This window comes from Lutzomyia longipalpis, chromosome 3, assembly GCF_024334085.1.
Source record: "Lutzomyia longipalpis isolate SR_M1_2022 chromosome 3, ASM2433408v1".
NCBI lineage: Eukaryota > Metazoa > Arthropoda > Insecta > Diptera > Psychodidae > Lutzomyia > Lutzomyia longipalpis.
The window spans coordinates 25,056,948-25,077,436 of NC_074709.1; the positions used below are offsets into that span (position 1 = coordinate 25,056,948).

General features: G+C 35.3%; 3 protein-coding genes across 4 annotated transcripts in view; 2 read left to right on the forward strand and 1 right to left on the reverse strand.

Annotated features, from left to right (window-relative positions):
• LOC129792945 (beta-1,3-galactosyltransferase 5) overlaps positions 1-20,489 on the reverse strand; it is a 1,144,668-nt gene that overhangs the window by 710,517 nt on the left and 413,662 nt on the right. The gene's annotated exons all lie outside the window — the stretch shown is intronic.
• Positions 1-20,489, forward strand: part of LOC129792973 (neuronal growth regulator 1-like) — a 33,980-nt gene that overhangs the window by 9,766 nt on the left and 3,725 nt on the right. Inside the window, exons 2-3 of the mRNA XM_055832473.1 lie at positions 12,585-12,733; positions 17,292-17,502. Of these exons, the coding sequence (XP_055688448.1) occupies positions 12,585-12,733; positions 17,292-17,502 (360 nt within the window). The remainder of the gene's footprint in view (positions 1-12,584; positions 12,734-17,291; positions 17,503-20,489) is intronic.
• On the forward strand, positions 4,883-6,744 carry LOC129792987 (RNA-binding protein 47-like). Of its 2 annotated transcripts, none has more exons than XM_055832496.1 (4): positions 4,883-5,096; positions 5,178-5,350; positions 5,408-5,552; positions 6,339-6,744. In XM_055832496.1, exons 1-4 carry the CDS (start codon positions 4,983-4,985, stop codon positions 6,477-6,479), a joined length of 573 nt encoding a protein of 190 aa, XP_055688471.1. In that variant the 5' UTR covers positions 4,883-4,982; the 3' UTR covers positions 6,480-6,744. The 2 variants fall into 2 exon arrangements, with proteins under 2 accessions (XP_055688471.1, XP_055688472.1); XM_055832497.1 differs by having other exon boundaries at positions 5,259-5,350.

The window sequence follows — 20,489 nt, forward strand, 5'->3', positions numbered from 1 at the left end:
ACATAGTTTTCATGTTGTATTTCAAAAAACAGACAATTCTGCACAATTTAATCCCATATATAGAGATTTTCTTCATCTCCTCAAAGTGAGAGCTTTTGAACGCATCCAAGAACATTTGGATTTAGAGCTTTTTCAGAGAATTTCTTGAGCTGCTGGTGATGAAAATCAGACAAAATGTTGCAAAACATGCAAAGAAACAAACAAAAATACGCGCCATTTGTGAACTTTTACAATTCTTGAAGAAAATAATGGAACATTTTCTATTTAATTGAAAGGAGTTTACTCGTTTGTATGAGGGAAAATCTTTTATTGAAATGGATTTAATTGAAGATAAATTAAAATAATTATAATTCTTTAAAACCTTTTCTTTTCAATAAAAAATTCTAAGTTTAGTTTTAAATGTACTGGTAAGCTGACCAAGCTTACGGGAGCTGTGTTTCTTTCAGTGTACCAATTTTGTGAGAGCAAACTAGAACGCAAATTAATTTAAATACGCGCAAAGTCGGGAAAAGTAGAAAAGTCATACCCTAAGAAATCTTTAGAAGGCTATATCTCGAGAACGGATCCATAGATTTTCATAAATTTTTTTTTGTTTTAAAGGTCTCGAAGTCAGCTATAACATATCGAAAACTGAAAAAAATTTATGTCGCCATTTTCGAAAAATTCGAGTTCGAAATTTTCGAAAACTTTGTTTTCGATTTTAGCGCCTCTTGCGGTCATTTTTCGAAGTTGCAATGTTCTAGACATTTGTAGGGTTTCTCGAAACCTTTCATTTGCGCTTGAGTTGATCAAGATCGGACTTGTAGAACCCGAGGTATGACATGCCAACTTTGGAAGGCTATATCTCGAGAACGGATCCATAGATTTTCTTCATTTTTGGCATGAAGCTAGATAATATGGTCAGCTACAACATATGAAAAAATGAAAAAAATTTATGTCGTCGTTTTCGAGATATTCATCGAAAACTAATCGAAAATTTTGTTTTTGATTTTTGGCCCCCTAGCGGTCACTTTTGAAACTTCGGATGTTCTAGAGAGTTGTAGGGTTTGTTGAGATCTTTCATTTGACCCCGGGTTGATCAAAATCGGTCAAGCCGTTTTCGAGTTATGGTCGATTTTCGATGAAAAATTGTGGCGGCCATATTGACTAAACGGCTTGACCGATTTTCGAAAATGAGGTATCGTTGGAAAGCTCTTGATGGCCCCTACAACATATCAAAATTTCAGACCTCTAGCTATAATAGGGGCTGAGATATAGCGAAAACAAAATTTTGAGGTTATCCAAAATGGCGGACGGAGGGGTGGGGGGGTGGATTTGACTTCATAATCGGATTTCTTCAGGTCGATATTTAAACTTTGCCGTTTACCGCAAGTCTCTATCTATCACCGTTCTCTTGCAATTTAAGTTTATGATCCGGCCGGCCGGCCGGCCGGACGGACGGACGGACGGACGGCCGGCCGGAAAAAAATTTTTTTGGCGCATACGTTTTTTGGAATGTGGGGACCCTAATTCGTGCTCATCCCAAGTTTGAGCCCGATCTGACGACTTTCGATTTTGCTCGGTACACAAAAGCTGTGTCTGAAAGAAACACAGCTAAAAAAATAATAATTTGAAACATTGAAAAATGACTCACTTGAAATAAATGAAACTAAAATACTTATTCCTTAAAATTAGCAACTACTTTAAACTTATTCCCTTCAGTGACGTGTTGTAGGGGAATAAATCACTTTGAAAACTGCTAAAAGAACTCTGGGAGTCGATTTATCACAAAACTTAGCCGTGTACATCAATAATTCAACAAGTACTCCACTTTCTTATCTTTAACTCTAAACTCTCGTGAACTTTCACACAAGTTCGGACTTGAGGGTTTCGTAGGAAGGTGTGCCCTATTGACTTTTTGACTTATTCCGAAGGTGTTATGAAAATATCCCCTTTTACCTTTTTAGCGTGGGTGATCAAAATACCTTTAGGCCGCTTCTCCCTTCATCAGGATTTCTCATATTTAGTGTTGAAGCTGAAAAAAATACAAAAATACAAAATTTAACAGGATTTATACAAATAAAATTTTTCTTTACAAATTTCTTAAATTCAAACCCTCCCTACTTCTGAATTGTTTTCTTCTTTTTCTCCCTGGGGTGGATGTAGGGAGAAAAAATTAATTATTACTCCAATTTGTGATTCGCAAATGTCGCCAATTTTTTTTTTCTTGAAACCCACGAAAGTAGGTCAAGTGGGGCAAAGCGCTTAGAAATGTGCGGAAGAAAAGAAATGATTGTGCCTACGAGAGTCAGAAATAATGAAGATTTCATTCATTTTCTCTTGAACGCCTGCGATGAAAGGCAAAGATACGAAGGAGGGGTGCTGTGAGGGTGCGTCCATCTAGAACTAGAAGATGCCAAGAGGGGTGGTGGAAGAGATGGAAATGAATGGCACGGAGGATTGAGCGGTAATAGTTGTTCATTAGAAGGTGAAGAAAGTTTTGTACAGAGCGATGGGAAAATGGGGGTGGAAGTTTGCCACATCAGCGAGGACTATGTGGAGGCACTCCTTTGACGGGTACACCGCAAACCCACCCCTGGGTGTGATAAATTGTCTCGCAACAATTATTCTTCCATTCTCCACCATCAATCCGCCTCCTGGAGCCCTCTGAGGGGGGTGGGGAGGACCTCGAAGTGTATTTATTATTATTCCCTTCGAGCTTTGATGTGCCATTCATTTCCGACGCTCTGATAGCGGGGTGGATCACCATGGAAGTGACTCGAGCACACCATCCCCTTTCTCGTCCTTTTGCCTCTCAGTGCGTGTACCCCCACACCCCTCCCCCGTGTCAGCTCAATTGTTGCAAGAAAATTTCCCGGAATATCTATTGAGAAAAGACGCCAAGGAAAAAGCTAGAAAAAAAACATCCCAACCATATCCTTCTCGGAAAAGCGTTTGAGCACCCCCTTGTTTTTCGGCAGAGGGTGGTGCGGTAAAAAATATAGTATATGGCTTGTAGCTATGTACAATATGAAGGGAAAAGGCATATGTGGCTTCACAGATATCTAGCACTCGGGAGCTTTTTTTGGGTGGTGGAAATTTGTACATGAATACAGAGTATAGTCATTCATTCATTAATTTGACGTTACACATAGAGAGGCACATTCTCCATTAAATGGATGGAAAATGACTTTTCATCTCCAGGATATTTACCCAAGAGGGATGGAGCATCATAAATCAGTCTGTGCAGAATTTCCCCGTTTTTTTTTGTCCTACAAATTCACGATAAAATAGAAATTTATGGCAGTTTTTTATTACTCTCAGATTGATTACTCGTCAAATTTAGTGTTGTTCCGAGCCGTGTGCCCCCAAGAGGATGTTTGTGAGCTAAATTGTTCTGTTGATTTGATTGTCTCCTAATGGGAACTTATGCTTTGTGTTTGTGTGGAAACATATTTTTAAAACTTGAAAGCTTCACCCTGAAAGTAAAGGATTTAATTTTTTGCTACAAATTTTATTAAAAAAAATTGATTTTATACTGAGAAATTGAGCTCAAGTATTAGTTACTTTCAAAGAAATTTAGTTTTAGAGTGATTTGTTTTTATGACAAATATTTTAGTTAATTATTTAACGATTTTTCTTAAATTATTTATCGATTTTAATGTTATTTTTACATCTTATTTTTCCTTAAATTTATATACAAAATAAGATTCTCCTTGAATTTACTCAATTTGTTGAAATAAAAGTAAATGCGGGACGTGAATGGGTTAAAAATTGCTGCAAAATTCCAAGAATTATGCTTCACTGCCATGTTTATTTCTCGTTAATTTTTTTTGAGAATATACTAACCCACAATCACTAAATTCAATTTAAAACGCTCTTTCAGCACTCTATTCGTCACTTTGGCACACTTTCAATCAAATTTAATTCACTAAAACACCTCAAATTGATTGATAATCTTTCACGAAAAATTTTCATGCAAAGCAACGTCAACACAATGAAATTCTTAGAATTTTTTAGACTCTCTGAGTAATTCCAGGAAGACTTCCGTCAAACATTTTTGTGCCATTTCAGGAGAAATTCCTGGAATTTTCTCTGTTTGAGGTGACAAAATAGAACACGTGCAAAGGTTTCACATTAAACTCCCTTTCGGGCTATTTATCCACCCCCCAGTTTTTCATTTAATTCTCATTATTTCTGTGACTAAAAAGGTTTTTGTCCGTTTCTAGTGCATTAGCATGATGGAAATTCCCTCCGGCATCATGAGGGAAAATTATCCTAGAAAATTATTTACTATTTAGTGAATGTTTTAACCTAAATCGAGTGCAATTGTGTGTGAAGGCAAAACCACAAATTAAGTTTACGTGGAAAATGTATGCAAAATATTTCGATTTTGTGAGGAAATTCAATTCTATGATGAATTGTTTGTGCTACGATGTGGAAAATTCTCTTCTACTGTGTGAAAATTCTTTTTTCATCATAAAATTTTGCCCACAATATTGGACTTTTCCCAAAATTTCCCAAAAACAAGTAAATCATCATTTTCAGTGCTGGAAAAAGGGGGTTTTTGTGTATGGAAATTGATGGATTTTATTGTGGGAAAATATGTGCAATTTTCACTGAATTTTCAATCAATTTCCCAAGGATTTTTCATAACCGTTGGGATGGAATTTTGATTTGAAAATGCCAATGATTATGTTATTCTAAATTATGGAATGACGCCCGTCCATTGTGGATTTAGGGAAAAATTCATTGAATAGTGGAAAATTCTTTGGAAAATTGCTTAAATTATTTGTCCATGAGCTGGAAAATTTATTTTTTATGCGGGAAAAATACATTTCAGCAGAGAAAATTGAATTAATCGATTTTAAATTCTCACGACGATCGATGAAAGCTCATTTAACGTTTTTTTGGGAGCTTTTTCACCTCACTACGGCCCTGCTTGCAACGTCCATCAATCGCGACGTCTTTTCTGTGCATTTTCCACGTAATTTCCTCCCACAATGGCTCTTCTATTTGTCTCAGGTGTGCATTATAAGGTGATTCAAGTGAATGGACAGAGACTTGTGGGCCCACCGGATGTCTTCGTGGGCAACGAGCCCCCAGAAAAATGCGAGGTAAGCTCATTTGCAGCCACGCCATGTGACTCCATTGAAATTCCCAAAAAATTTCTTCTTCATCTCCCGCCGAGAAAATAGATCTTCATCTCGAATATTCCCAATCAACTGACGGAGTGTGATATAATGCCGATAATCAGTAGCTTTGGGGGTGTTTTCCAGCTGCGGTTGATGATGAAAATTAGCGGAGAAAATCGCGGATTCTGCTACGTCACGTACATTTGCGAAAGGGACGCCTTGAATGCCATCAGGAAGTGAGTTCAGGAAGGAAAATCTCCGTGAAAATTGACTTAATTCCGCATTTTTTGCAGCTTGAACAAGGTCATGGTGTATGGGAATAGATTGAGGGTGTCCCTGAGCAAGAACAGGAGGCACCTTATCTTCGGAGGGATTAATCCAAATGTCCCAGACGACGTAATCCTTCAAGGACTCCTGGCCTACGTTCAACCGTCTAAGGTGAGTTTTATTGATTTATTTTTAGTCTGTTAGGAATTTGTTAATTTATTTAAAAAAGTTCCTGAAGGATTATTCTGGGAAATCTTTGATTTTTAATGAAAAAATCCGGGAGCAATTGGAGGGGGAAAGCGCCAACAAACTCAGAAAATTCCTATTATTCTATGATCTCTTACTTTAAGAGTTCTATTGGGAAACTCTTGAAATTTTTCTGGTTGTTTTAAAAGATCCAAATAGGGGTGTCTGGGGATGGGTTGGTCAGCATTTAAAGCAAAAAATTAGTTAGTGTCTGCTCTAAAATTTGATGAAAAAATATGATTAAACGGTCTTGTAGAAAATTCATTCAAAGAAAATTTTTCTAGAAGGCTATTTTACTTGAATTTTGTTAAAAAATCGTCTTATTCGATTTTGATATACTCTTAAAAGTAAAAAGAGAAAATTACTCTTAAGAGATTATTTTGTTCTAAAAGTTTAACTTTAATTTTGCATAAAAATGTGATTTTCTGGCTGACTGCGATCCGATTTTGATTAATTCAGAAAGCAATAAAGGAGATTTTTTTAAAGTGAAATTAAGGGAACATGATTAAGTTCTTTCAAATTTTACAATTTAAGGAAAAATAGAGAAATTACTTTTTATTAATATTTAAGATCATTTTTAAAGAAAATGTTAAAGGTTAAAAAAAAATAATTTTCTTTTTATTCTATTCTAAATTTTTATTTAAAAAATAAACTTCCAAAACCTTTTTCTTTTAAATTTCTTTCTCTGTAACTTAATCATTTAATTTCCAGGTCAATATCTTCACAAAATTCAATGGAAAATGCGCCCTTCTTGAATTTGCAAATCACCGTGATGCAGCAATGGCCAAGAGAGCCTTCGGTGTCCACGCAAGGAAGTTCGGACCCGGAATTTTCATCAGATGGTACGATTAATTAAGATATTAAAAGTAAAATGAAAAAAAAAGATCTAGATCATCGGTTCTTCTTGCCCAATTTCATCATTGCGGGCTTAAGTTTTAAGATCTCAAAAGTTTCAAAAACAACACAAAAGTCTAAATAATTGAATTTTAAGTGAATTTTTGTAAAGTAATTAATTCTGTATAAGTTTCATAAATAAAATTCTTCTTACAAAAAAAACGAATGAAATTTCCCATGAAAATGAGCTTTTAGATATTTATTATTCAAAAAAAGAGAAAAATTGTAAAATGTTTCAAATTTCTTTGTTGTTTTTGGGTGAAAACCCCAAAGTAAAGGAGAATAAAAAAGTTTTTTATAACGAATAAGGAGACGGAAGAAGAAAGTGGACGAAAGGAAATTTTTTTTAATATCTACTCCGCTTTTTTTTTAAACAAAAATGTTCTCTCATTGTGGCACAAATTGTTGGCCAAACAAGGTAAATAAAACAAAATTTGCCCACATAGGGAAGATATGGAGGGGCTGTGAGGCACAAGGAGTGCTTCCTGAAAGAAAAACAGCATCAAAAAGAATAAATTTCAATTTCTTGGTCCTCCTTCAGCTCTGCATAAATTTCTATGGCGGAAGATTGTAATCGTGGGGCGAAAGCTTCCGCCTCTCTTTTTTTCGAGGAGAGAGAGAGAGAGCATTTGTATTCAGATAGGAAGGTAATTTACGAGAGTATGTTCTAAATTTTCATTTTATTTTAAATATCATAAAAAGTGATTAAAATCCCCTTGGTTGCGACGATATTCCCGGATAAATTCAGAGGATTTAGATTAATCCATGGAGTTATATTTTTGTAACCATGGGCAAAGCGAGGGAATGAGGGCAGAAAAGCTCCCACACAAGCTCACATAAAGCCAAGGATAAGAGAAATGTGAGATGAATGAAATAGTGGGTGAGAATATTATTTAAATATCGCATGCTTTTACTGCTTTTTCTTGCCATTTTTTGCCACCTTTCCCACGAAGGAAAATTCTATATTTTGTGACATAACTTCATTATGAAATATTTTAAAGTGGAAATGGAATATTTAATTTCACTTCATTATGGATTTATTCTTGAATTAAATTCAACATTGAAGTAGCTCATACTCACTAATCTCCTATATGGAAAATTTTCATCATTCTAAGAGCTATCTATAGAACATGCCCAGAGTTGATTTTTGCAAATTTTTTGCATAGATTAAGATTTTATTCTTGAAGGAAATTAATTCTTTAAGAAAACTCTAAGAATTTTCTTTCAATTGTAAAACATTCAATGACAGGGCAAATGATTTTTTTTTCTAAAACTGATAGACTTATCTAAATCGATCTCTAAAGTCGGTAAAAAATAGTTTTTTTATCAGAAGTAGTTAAAGCCTTCTACTTTATCGATTTTAGTAAGTTTAGCAGTTTTGAGAAGAAGATTAGATTTGAATTAGATTATTCAGAATTTTGAAACTTAAGACTTATCAAAATCGGGCTTGCCGTTCGAATTTGACAATTTTTAAATAAAAAAACTAATAAGAAAAGAAAGATCTTTTCCTACAAAAATGTGAAAACAACCCGACTGCCTTACTGTTTTGATAACATCAACCGATTTTTAGAAAGAATATTGCTATATAGTTTCATTCGGATACACAGAAATGAAGAAATTTAGGAAAAGGAGTGAAAAACAAAATTTAAATCTTCCTTAGAAAAATGTAGTTTTAGAGAATTTTTGGGTCGATTTTGATAAAAATCTTTTCTGTTTTTTTCTAACAATTTAGAAGTTGTTGTAAGATTTTTAACAGTTGAAATTTTTAAATTGCTCCATTGTCATTGCATAAAATAAAAAAACAATGAATTTGTTGTTCCAGAAAATGAGAGATCTTTAAAGAGCCGTAGAAAAGCAATTTTCCTTCAAAAGCATCGATTCAAGAAAGAAATAAAATATCAAAATCTTATAAAATTGTTCACATAATACCAAAAATCTTATGACTGACGAATTGAAAGAAAAGAAAAGAAAAGATTTACAATCAGAATCTACCCCATTATCAACCGATTTTGATAAGTTAAAGCAGTCAAAAAATTAAGAAACTGAATTGAAAATGTACTGGTAAGCTGACCAAGCTTACGGGAGCTGTGTTTCTTTCAGTGTACCAATTTTGTGAGAGCAAACTAGAACGCGAATTAATTTAAATACGCGCAAAGTCTGGAATAGTATTAAAGTCATACGCTAATAAATTTTTAGAAGGCCATATCTCGAGAACGGATCCATAGATTTTCATAAATTTTTTTTTGTTTGAAAGGTCTTGAAGTCAGCTATAACATATCGAAAAATGAAAAAAATTTATGTCGCCATTTTCGAAAAATTCGAGTTCGAAATTTTCGAAAACTTTGTTTTCGATTTTAGCGCCTCTTGCGGACATTTTTCGAAGTTGTAATGTTCTAGACATTTGTAGGGTTTCACGAAACCTTTCATTTGCGCTTGAGTTGATCAAGATCGGACATGTAGAACCCGAGATATGACATGCCAACTTTGGAAGGCTATATCTCGAGAACGGATCCATAGATTTTCTTCATTTTTGGCATGAAGCTAGATAATATGGTCAGCTACAACATATCAAAAAATGAAAAAAATTTATGTCGTCGTTTTCGAGATATTCATCGAAAACTCATCGAAAATTTTGTTTTTGATTTTTGGCCCTCTAGCGGTCACTTTTGAAACTTCGGATGTTCTAGAGAGTTGTAGGGTTTGTTGAGATCTTTCATTTGACCCCGGGTTGATCAAAATCGGTCAAGCCGTTTTCGAGTTATGGTCGATTTTCGATGAAAAATTGTGGCGGCCATATTGACTAAACGGCTTGACCGATTTTCGAAAATGAGGTATCGTTGGAAAGCTCTTGATGGCCCCTACAACATATCAAAATTTCAGATTTTTAGCTATTACAGGGGCTGAGATATAGCGAAAACAAAATTTTGAGGTTATTCAAAATGGCGGACGGGGGGGTGGGGGGGTGGATTTGACCTCATAATCGGATGTCTTCCGGTCGATATTTAAACTTTGCCGTTGACCGCAAGTCTCTATCTATTACCGTTCTCTTGTAATTTAGCAAAAGGTTCCGGACGGACGGACGGACGGCCGGCCGGCCGGCCGGCCGGCCGGAAAAAATTTTTTGGCGCATACGTTTTTTGGAATGTGGGGACCCTAATTCGTGCTCATCCCAAGTTTGAGCCCGATCTGACGACTTTCGATTTTGCTCGGTACACAAAAGCTGTGTCTGAAAGAAACACAGCTAAAAACTTTCAAAATCTGATTTTTTTTTCTTAACAAATTTAAACATTAAATCACGAAGAAAATTAACACAGAAGTTCTTTCTTAGAAAAACTTCCTAAATCTTGTAAGAAAAATGTTTGTGGGGGTAGTTCACATTAGTATCCTTCTAGTTCATCCCCTTATAGATAGATAGATAGATTTTATTCTCCCAAATCATTACAAAATTTAAGATTACAGTTCCAGATATTATTATTAACTTATAGCAATGATTCGAGGTAAGTGTGGCGAAGGCAATACTGCACGTTTTTCGCACACTGAGTTCAGATGAAAAGCTCAATGATATTTTACAATGAAAACTCCAAAAAATTAAATTACATTCAAATTAATGGCAAACAAAAGTTAAAATCAGTTTATAAATTGAAAATTATTCCGCCAAAAAAATTTAAACAACAACGATAATTCCCATTGCGAATTCAATCGTATTTTTCCGCATATCGAAGAGCCTCAAGTGTGTTGATAGCCACCTTCTCACCATTGGATGTCTTGCGCAAAAAAATTCTTCCGTTACGCATCCACACATACTTCCACTTTCTTTCGTTTGCTGCTGCTCTTACTGCGTTAAATAGGCTTCTGATAGAGTAGCTGACTCTTTCGGTGACCCTGATATGCATACCCGTTGATCCCTTGAAATCAAATTTTGTGTGTCCAGCTCTGCAAATATCTCGCCAACGTTTTAGCACTATCTCTCTCATCCTCCTGGAAGTGAAGCGGACAATCAGAAGTGTTTTATCAGCACGCTGTGGCGCAACAGAAAGAGATCCAGATGGTTGAATAGTTTCGGATGGATTGGCATTTTCCTGTTTTTTTATTTTAATGCAATCATCGAAGTCATGGACGTCCACAGAGCAATTCACGCACGTATTAAGAAATTCCCGCACGACATCATATTTGTCCTCATCCTCCCTCACAAATAACCCGTGGATCTCAATGGCCTTGGTATCACAGCGATCCTCCGACTCTAATCGATCCTCCAAAATTCCCACGCGATTTTTTAGCTTTACATTTTCTTTGCTCAGATCATCAATACGCTGATTCGCCGCATTAAAAGCCACCTCCAAGCTTTTGATGGACTTTTCCACTTCATCGAAACGTGAATTGAATTTTTCAAATCCAGCGCATATGATTGCTTTTAGCTCCACAAATTCGGACTCGCGAGTGTCGCGCAAATTCCCTGGATTTTGTTCAATCTTTGCTTTTCCCATCTCACTCTTTTTCTGCTGCACATCGGTATCTACTGTTACGCATTCCCTCATGAAACTCCTTCGGCGGGCAGTGCATGAAGCACATCTCCAGGACGATTTTTGGACAGGAGAAAGTGCCTTATACGCTTGTAAATCCTCAGTTGTCATCCCCTCACAAGAAGAATGGTAGAGCTGTTTACAGCTTTCACATTTGAGGCAATCACTTGCAGCCCGAATAAAAACTTTATCACATTTCGCACAAGACGACATTTCAATTGTTTGGCAGAGGACCAGAGAATACAACCGATCAGCTTGAGCGCTTGAACTGAACTGAACTGAACTATAGTGCGAAAACCCTCGCGGAAACTCATTTGATTCACACAACACCCACTACATGAATAAAGATGAAACCATCCCTTTTATTATAAATTCACCCACAAAGCTCTAACAAAAAAAAGTTCTCGCTTTCTTTGTGACCTTCCTCATGCAATCTCTATCTTATCTACAAATCTGAATCTGTGAATCTCACTTCAGTCAGTCTTTCTTGCATTGACATTCAGGGTGAATCTCTGCGATATCTACCCACCTCCTCCCTACCCTTGGAGTGTGATGCTAAAGAGCTGTGAAGGGAAGACTGTGCCATTCTTGGGGAGTGGAAATTGTAAGAGACATTTTCTTAAAGGTGCCAGAGCAGGGTGTTTGCTCTTGGAACCTTTCTGTGTATTCAAGTGTGTATCTTTTTGCGTGGGGTGTACAGTACACGGATTCTTCTTCCTGTTTGGGACACGCAAGGGGACTGCTAAAAATATACAAAGTTGAAAATTTTCAATAGACATTAAGTGGTAATGAGGGAAAGTCTGAGAGTTTGTTCAGAGGGATTTTCAGCTAATGGCCGTTGATGATTTTATTCCCATCGCCCCCATCTTCTTATACTTTTTCATATATAATAAAATTCATTATTTAAATAGGAAGAATGTTCTAAATTGAATTTATTCGTATCCGCACATCATCTCCGCATGGATGTCAGAAACAGTGAGAAAGTGAACAAATCATTAGCCCCTATTTGTCATTTATTTAGATGATTTTTCAAATTCTCTTTCCTAGATTTTTGTTGGATTCCACTGTGAGTGGATGGATGCTGGGAATTCCCACCCCCATTCGCATTGACAACACGCTCCCTGCAACATTTTTTGGACGTGTCGGATGAGAATAATAAAATTCTAGCGTGCCATCGTGAAAATAGCCCTTTTATTCATACCCCCAAATTGATTCTGCAATTAAGCAATGCAGCAATTTTGATTTAATCCAATTCACCATTCGCGGTGCTCGTGCACGTTGGGGTTAAAAAATTATTTTTATATGAATATAGCAAAAACACTCAATTTTAATATACATATTTAATGAAATTACAACCAACATAGCTGAATTATTGCAAACGCGAATAATTGCAATCATTGTGCAATTTAATCTGAATATATTTGGGTTGGATGTATGTAGCATTAATCCTGCAATCTGCATGCAAATATATTTTGTGGCTTTTCATTACAATCACACTCCCTTTACCCCCAACACTTTCGGTGGTGGGCTTCTCTCATTGCAGCTGCGGAAAGTGAGCATAGAGCAGCACACAGGAATGCCGTGGCGAATGGAGAAAGTCAATTCCTGACGAAGAACCAAACTCGCATTGTTAGCCAAAAGGGTGGTCTAGCCGTCCTGCCTTGTTCAGTCGCCCTCTCAGCACCTGCCACTGTAAGTAAGTATTTTGTACTATCACTCCTCCAACGCAATTGAGAGCCAAATATAGCCAGACGAGCAGTCACTCCCGTGATCTTTTTTTTTTGAAAGAATAGAGAGAGATTCTGAAAAGAACTTTATGCGCGAATTTATCCCTAATTTTGAGACAAAAATTAATGACTTTGATTTTTTGCATACACATAAAGAAATATTTCCAAAGATATCCTTTTGGATTAAAATAAAATTAATAATGTCAAAAATGTATTAAAAGAACAATTTAGAAGTCGAAGTTTAACTATAAAAATGTATTTTTAAACCATATTAACCGCTGTTGTATTCGAATTGACAGCTTACGATTAACATCTGACGTTTATTTTCAACATTTTTTTTGTAATTTTTGACGTTTTTTCGTACATTTGACATTTCTTTTCAAACTTTTGACTATTTTTCTCTAGAGTTTGATTTTTCTTATTCAACGTTTGACGTTTTTTTTTTCATAATTCAACGGTTTTTTGCAACATTTGACGTTTTTTCCATACGTTTGATATTTCTTTTCAAACTTTTGACTTTTGATGTTTTTTGCAACATTTTATGTTTATTTCAACGTCTGATACATATTTTTTTTACGATTTATTTAATATTTAACGTGTTTTTTTCGAACGTTCGTCTTTTATCCTTTCATTTAACGTTCCTTTTCTCCAGTTACTAAAGGGTCTTATGCGCAATACAAGGAGTAAGTCCCCTGCATGTAACCAAAATTGGTTTTTAAATTATTGAAGTTTATCATACATCGATGAATAAACTCCTTTTATAAATAAATTTTGGTTTTATTCAATTTTCTCTGCACAGTTTGTAAAGGACTGAAGCATATACTTATATGTTTTTGCATAAAATGATTAAAATTATATAAAATAGTGACGTAGTTTACATGTATCCTTGAACAGATTTCTCGTAAATTTTCCTTGAAAAAAATTAGAATTTCTTTAAGCTCTATTCGCTTTTCCCTGTAAAATTTTGAGCGAAATATAAAACAAAAACGAAACCACAGAGAAGAATAAAAAAAAATAAATAAAATTCTTAAGTTGTATTTATACATAACACAATAACCTGTAGGGGGTATATAGGAATTGGGAGCAGCTGATATATTTCGCAATGGCAACAATAAAATATTTACGCACTTGTTTTTGCCTCGTATATACACTCTTTTAGGAACCTCCCCCCGAAAAAATGTTATTGTTCACGCACGCATACATAAAGTAAATGAACTCACCCCCAACCTCTTGCGGGAGGAATCACAAAGTCATTGGTATGAGGGAAGCGGTCGCAAAAGCTCCGTGGCCATGAAGAAAAAAATACGCGCAATTCTGTGCAAAATAAATTGGAGGCGAAAAAGTAGGAAAAATTTTATTCTTCGTCGCATGATGAATGTGGAAACATTAAAAGGCTTTTCATTTAGCTGAGAGAGAGTGTTGGTGGTGGTGGAAGAACGCATGGGCAAATGACATGAAGCTTTCGCAAGCATAAAATATGCATTTTCCCTGGGTAGTCCCACGGAGAAGTATTTGTCATTGCCTCGTACTTTTGGTTATGATTGTTCCCCGAAATTCCAACATTTTTATCTTCTTTTTTCGTGCACAGAAGACAATTTTATTAATGAGGTGAATATAAGGATGAAAATGTGAAGAAAAGTGTGAAAGCTTAATTTGCGAAATTTCCTTTTTTATTAAGGATTTTTCTTAGAATATAAATTGAATTTAAAGCAACATCCAAATCCATTAGAAAATCAAGAGAAAAATTCTCTCATCAACGTGGAAATTGATGAAAAATCCAATGAAGAAGATAGAAAATTTCATTAAAGCGAAAAATTTTGTATGAACGAACGAAAGCTCCTGTCGGATTGATTTAAAAACTAAATTTTTATACAATAATTCAATTTAAATTAATAAAAGTGTCACAAAACGACAGAGAAAAATCCCCAAAATTCGTGATAAAATATCACTGAAAGCTTTTAAATGTCATACTAATGGTTTATTGGTAGGTATGACTATGTATGCGCGGAAAATTAATTGAAAGTTGCAGATATATAATAAAATATTGCGGAAAATTAAATTTAAACCCCAAACGAATATTTACAAAACATTAACCACGAATTTTACTGGATATAGTGCAATTAGGACGTAATATTCAATACGGAAAATTAAATGCATAAATTGATGTATTAAATTGTTATTTTATAGTGAGAATAATTATTTGATTTGTTGCTCTTTTTAATGGCCACAACTGTAGTAGAATCCTTATTTAGTTATTGCAACATTTTAGGCATTATTTGAAAGAATGTTATGCACGAGGCATAGTGTAAGTCCCCCGCATGTAACCAAAATTGGCTTTTAAATTATTGTAGGGGATCATTAAAGATTCAAAATAAGCGTGGTCATTTCCCGGAAAAGCGCTGGGAAACCTACGAATTTTCCGGTTTTTGGTGTAACCTATATTGATTTATTTCTCAATTTCTATCAATTGTAGAATATTGCGATTGGTGTCAAATGAAAGCTATATCAATGCTTAATATTATATATTAAAACCATTTTTCAAAATGCACAAGAAGGTGAAAATTCGGAAAGATTTTCCGAACACGCATTTTTCTTTCGCCTCCCATTTCCACAATATTGCATGGGACCACCTGGAACATCCCTCATTTTGTAGCTTTTTTAATACCCTTTCATTTGGTATAGCACTTGCTGGGGAAATCTGCTGGGAAAACTGTTTTTTTTTTTAGTGATTTTCAATGTTGGAAAAACTCACTATTCGAAGGCAGCAATGTTATACCGGAGCTCACACCGACTTAGCCGATTTAACAATGCAGCCCTCGTATTGCCATCTCATCAATATTGCATTAGTTAGAAAGAGACAACACGATTCCTTTTGAAGCTTTCAAAGCTAAGCTAAGCTGCTGGGAAAACTGTTTTTATTTTTTTAGTGATTTTCAATGTTGGAAAAACTCACTATTCGAGGGCTGCAATGTTATACAATGTCATAACATTGTATAACATTGTATTGCATTGTTAAATCGGCTAAGTCGGTGTGAGCTCCGGTATAACATTGCAGCCTTCGAATAGTGAGTTTTTCCAACATTGAAAATCACTAAAAAAAAAAAAAAACAGTTTTCCCAGCAGATTTCCCCAGCAAGTGCTATACCAAATGAAAGGGGATTAAAAAAGCTACAAAATGAGGGATGTTCCAGGTGGTCCCATGCAATATTGTGGAAATGGGAGGCGAAAGAAAAATGCGTGTTCGGAAAATCTTTCCGAATTTTCACCTTCTTGTGCATTTTGGAAAATGGTTTTAATATATAATATTAAGCATTGATATAGCTTTCATTTGACACCAATCGCAATATTCTACAATTGATAGAAATTGAGAAATAAATCAATATAGGTTACACCAAAAACCGGAAAATTCGTAGGTTTCCCAGCGCTTTTCCGGGAAATGACCACGCTTATTTTGAATCTTTAATGATCCCCTACAATAATTTAAAAGCCAATTTTGGTTACATGCGGGGGACTTAGGGGTAACTGGGGCAAAAAGTTATATCGCAAGGTTCGGAAAATGGACTGAAAATGCATTTTCCCATTGAGATAGAAAGAAATCGTGTGAGACAAAGTTGTAGCCCGGAAAATTTCCTATAAGACAGTCGTCATTATAAAATTAAAATATTTTCTCGGTACATACCAAGGAAAATATATTTCTCAATTAAAATTAACAAATTGCCCCATGTTCCCCTACACTATGCCTCGTGCATAACATTCTTTCATTAAAAGTTAGAATTTTAAAAGATTCTTTGTACTGTCTCAATAAATTCTGAAGCAAAATCATTCAGACGGGAGAGAATTATTGAAAAAATCGTTTTCTTGCAAAAACAATTTTTTTTTAACCAATCAAGGTCAAACCTCTTCTCATAGAAAGCTTTTAGAAATTTTAGAGACAACTTAATCTTCTCTAAATGTCTTCAACTGAACTGAAAAACTTCAGGATTGTTTATGAGAAAAGGGAATTCTCTATGAAAGCTCTCTGAAGAGCTTTATAGATATTTTATATTTAACGTAGATTGAGACCAATCGGAAGCTCTGGCAGAATCCAATTGTCCCTTCAAATATTCTTTTTCTCATGGATTAAAAGTTGAATTTTCATCCAACATTTTCCCACTAATCAACTGTCAAATAGTTCTGGAAAATCATTCATAAATCTTCTTCATTTCTCATTTTCCATTGTATTTAAAATATATATGTATTTTAATAAATTTACTATATAACATTTAATTAAGGTGAAGAAATTTATTTTTTCCACGTGAATAAATTCATGATAAATTCCCCATGGGATGAAGTTGCTCTAAGCTAGAGAGATGATCCATCTGCTCGTCCCTTTTGGCTTTGGCTCATCCTGAAGCTCCACGTGCAATTCTTTTATTTTTTTTCTTCTTCCTTTTTTGCACTCCACCATCCCCAATGGAATAATGTAGGAGTAAAAGATGGTTCGAAATTAATTTTTTCTCATGTCCCGACACGCACACACACAGGTATCGTGGTTCCGGCGAAAAGACTTCCAACTGTTGACTGTGGGTCTCCTCACGTACAGCAGTGACGATCGATTCCAGGTGGAGCATACACGGCACCTGGGTAACTGGGCGTTGCGGATAAAGAGCGCCCGGAAGGAGGATGAGGGTCACTATGAGTGCCAAATATCCACACATCCACCCCAATCGATTTTCGTGGAATTGCGGATTGTCGGTGAGTATTTTGCCTCTTGGCGCCAATTTCATTAATATTGAATTCACAATTTTACCTGCGCCCCAGAGATCTCTCCCACGAAAAATACCTGGTCTCCTCCCTCGGAAAGCAATCGTTGCTGGGGGTGGGTTTGTAGATTGAAGCACCCACGCACACGGGGGTCGCACTATTGAACCACACTGCTTTGGGGTGAGGGGACAAGTTGTTATATAACGTTTGTAGTGTTGCAAAAGTTTTGAATTTCAACGTTGAAAGGCTTTGGTGAAGTGTATTGATTACACATCTATTGAAAATCTATTAATTAATATTGATGCCGTATTTCAGAATTCTTTGAATACTTGATAAAGAGGACAATCGTCCTCGAAATGTCATTGAAAAACGGGTAATTGAAACGTGGTAAAATGAAGCCAAAGAAGTAATAAATTCAAATCAAAAATAGTTGATTGCTTTTTATTCCTAAAAAGACTCAAGTTCAGGATAAAAAACCTTTAAAAAATAGCTTAATTAATAAAGATTTTTATTAGTATAGGATAAATCCTTCCGATTGTGTCAGCGATGGGACGGTAGGTCAACTCAAACGCATCCTTTCAATTTTATGGCCAAAGCTTTCGACGTTTATGTGCATTTTCCTCAGAGTGGTCAATTGGAAATCATCGAACGTCTGAATTCTGTGCGGATTTTCACGTAGGGAGATTCTCTTTTTTCCTTCAATTTTCTTTCACTTTTCTATCACTAAGTTTTCTTGGCAACTATCTGAGGCGTAACTCATTAATAGTAAGAGCTTAATTAATAAAGCTTAAAAAGTACTAAATCTAAGCCTAATAGAAGTATAAGTTCTAACCTAAACCTAAACCTAGTAGTAAATTCACGCCAAAAAAAGTTATTCGATTTTAAGCCCTAAAAAGACTCAGAAAGAAGAGAAAAACTTTTTGAAAGAAAAAGTACTAAATTCAAGTCTAAAACGTAGTAAATTCAAGCCTAAAAATGATTAAATTCAAGCCGAAAAAAGCTTTGGTTTTCAGCAAAGGAAATATTCAGGATATTTTCCAATATTCAGATAGAATTTTCTTTAGGAGTAATTTCACCTATTCAATTCAATTGACGCCCCCGGAAGAAGAAAATTCTACAAAAATTCCGTCAAAAATTCATTAATTAATATTCAGACAAATCTCCATTTAAATTATTCCTAAATTTTTCCCACAAAATGATATTTCTGAAAAGAAAAAAAAATAATGAAGAAAATGCCTAACTTACAACCATTTGAAACCTTTAAAACATCCATCATGACTTTTGTAGCAACCCAAAGGCATCCACAGCAGTTTAATATCTTGTTCAGTTAATCAAGCGTGTGTGTATGCTGTGGAGAAGGCTCTCCTAAACATTATATATCTTCCATGGGTATATCTCCACGTTTGACCGCACTGCAATATTGAGTCCTTCAGCCCATCTCCACCATCTGGGTACCCAGGACCCGTCAAAATGATGGCAACATAAATCCCATCATATTCCGAAATACGTATATTTCGGGAATTACTTGCTTCCACGGTTCGTTGGTGATTTCCACAAGGGGAGAAATGAATGCCCGGACTTGTCTAATATGTATGCTCAAATGACCATCAATGGCTGTATTTTGTGTTCAAAATTACGCAGAATTTATATTACCAACCCCTCACATTTGTAAGTTTTCATTCACCCCCATTGATTGAGAGTTATACATGCAAAGTCGGTTATTTGTGCAAAAGGATGTAATTTGAATTTGAATTTAATGCATTTCTCACTGAAATAATTTTCAAATTGTACGGCAAAATATTTGTGAGCTTTCATTTGAAGCTCTGCAAAAGCTCTTCTCAATTCCTAGAAAGGGATCTATATAATTTAGTTTACTCAAATGAAGTTTCAAGGAGATGGCTTCAGTTATTTTAAGCAAATTCAACTACGGATTGATTGACGTTTTCCCACAATTTTAAGGGAATTCAAAAGACGCTAAAATGCTTAAATTCGTCGCAACTTATTTCAGGAATTTATTAATAAAGTTCTCAGGATGGAGTTGAGTATTTATTAAGTCATTCAATGTGAATAAATCTTTTAAAAAGACACCCTTCTATGGGAAATGAAGGAAATTAAGAACGATGAGGAATTTTTGTGAGTATAAAGGAAAACTTAATCTGTCGGTAAAAGGTGTGTGCACACATTGTATGGAAGGGAGAGAGAGATAATGAAGACATAAAAGGAGCTTTTTTTCGCCATTTTCCACTGATAAATTATTATTTTAATGAGTGGAAAAGTCATCAGGTCTCTCGTCCCGGTACTTGTAGGCCATGGTGATTCGCAGCTACAGCACTAATTGAGATTGTTAATTACCCGGAAATGGTGTCATTATGTGCCCCTAATGGGGGTTGGATGAGCATGGGGCTCCATACTTGCTCCATGGGAGAGGGTGGGAGTTCTGTGAATTCTTCACTCTTCATAATTTGCCTGGTGAATATCTTCATTCCATTCCACACCATAAAACACTGCGGACCAACTTCAAACTGCCGCAGAATTAGGTGCCAGCCAGCACAGGCTGCTCTCCAATGGCTATCGTTTTGTTTTTTAATTCGAATATCTCTTGGGCTTTCCCCCATTGAAGTTTTTCTATATAATAATTTCGAAGCTTCAAGTTGAATGTTAAAGCTCTGAATGATAGGAAAGCTTTAAAATTCTTCTTCTAAACATTTTTAGATTCTTCAATTTTGAATTTTTATTTTATTAAAAAATTGAAAAAATATTGAATAAAAATTTTCAACAGAATCGAAACTTTTCCCATTATAATTGTGTTGAAATTCCAATCCTATCTATAATAATAATAATAATTGGTTTATTCACATTCCATTTTTGATTACACATTTTTCCCTATACATTTTTAATCTACAAATTCAATTTGCGATGTATATGATGTAAGAGTGGGCGCGTAGATCATCTCTGGAATGGATACGCCGCACCGGAGT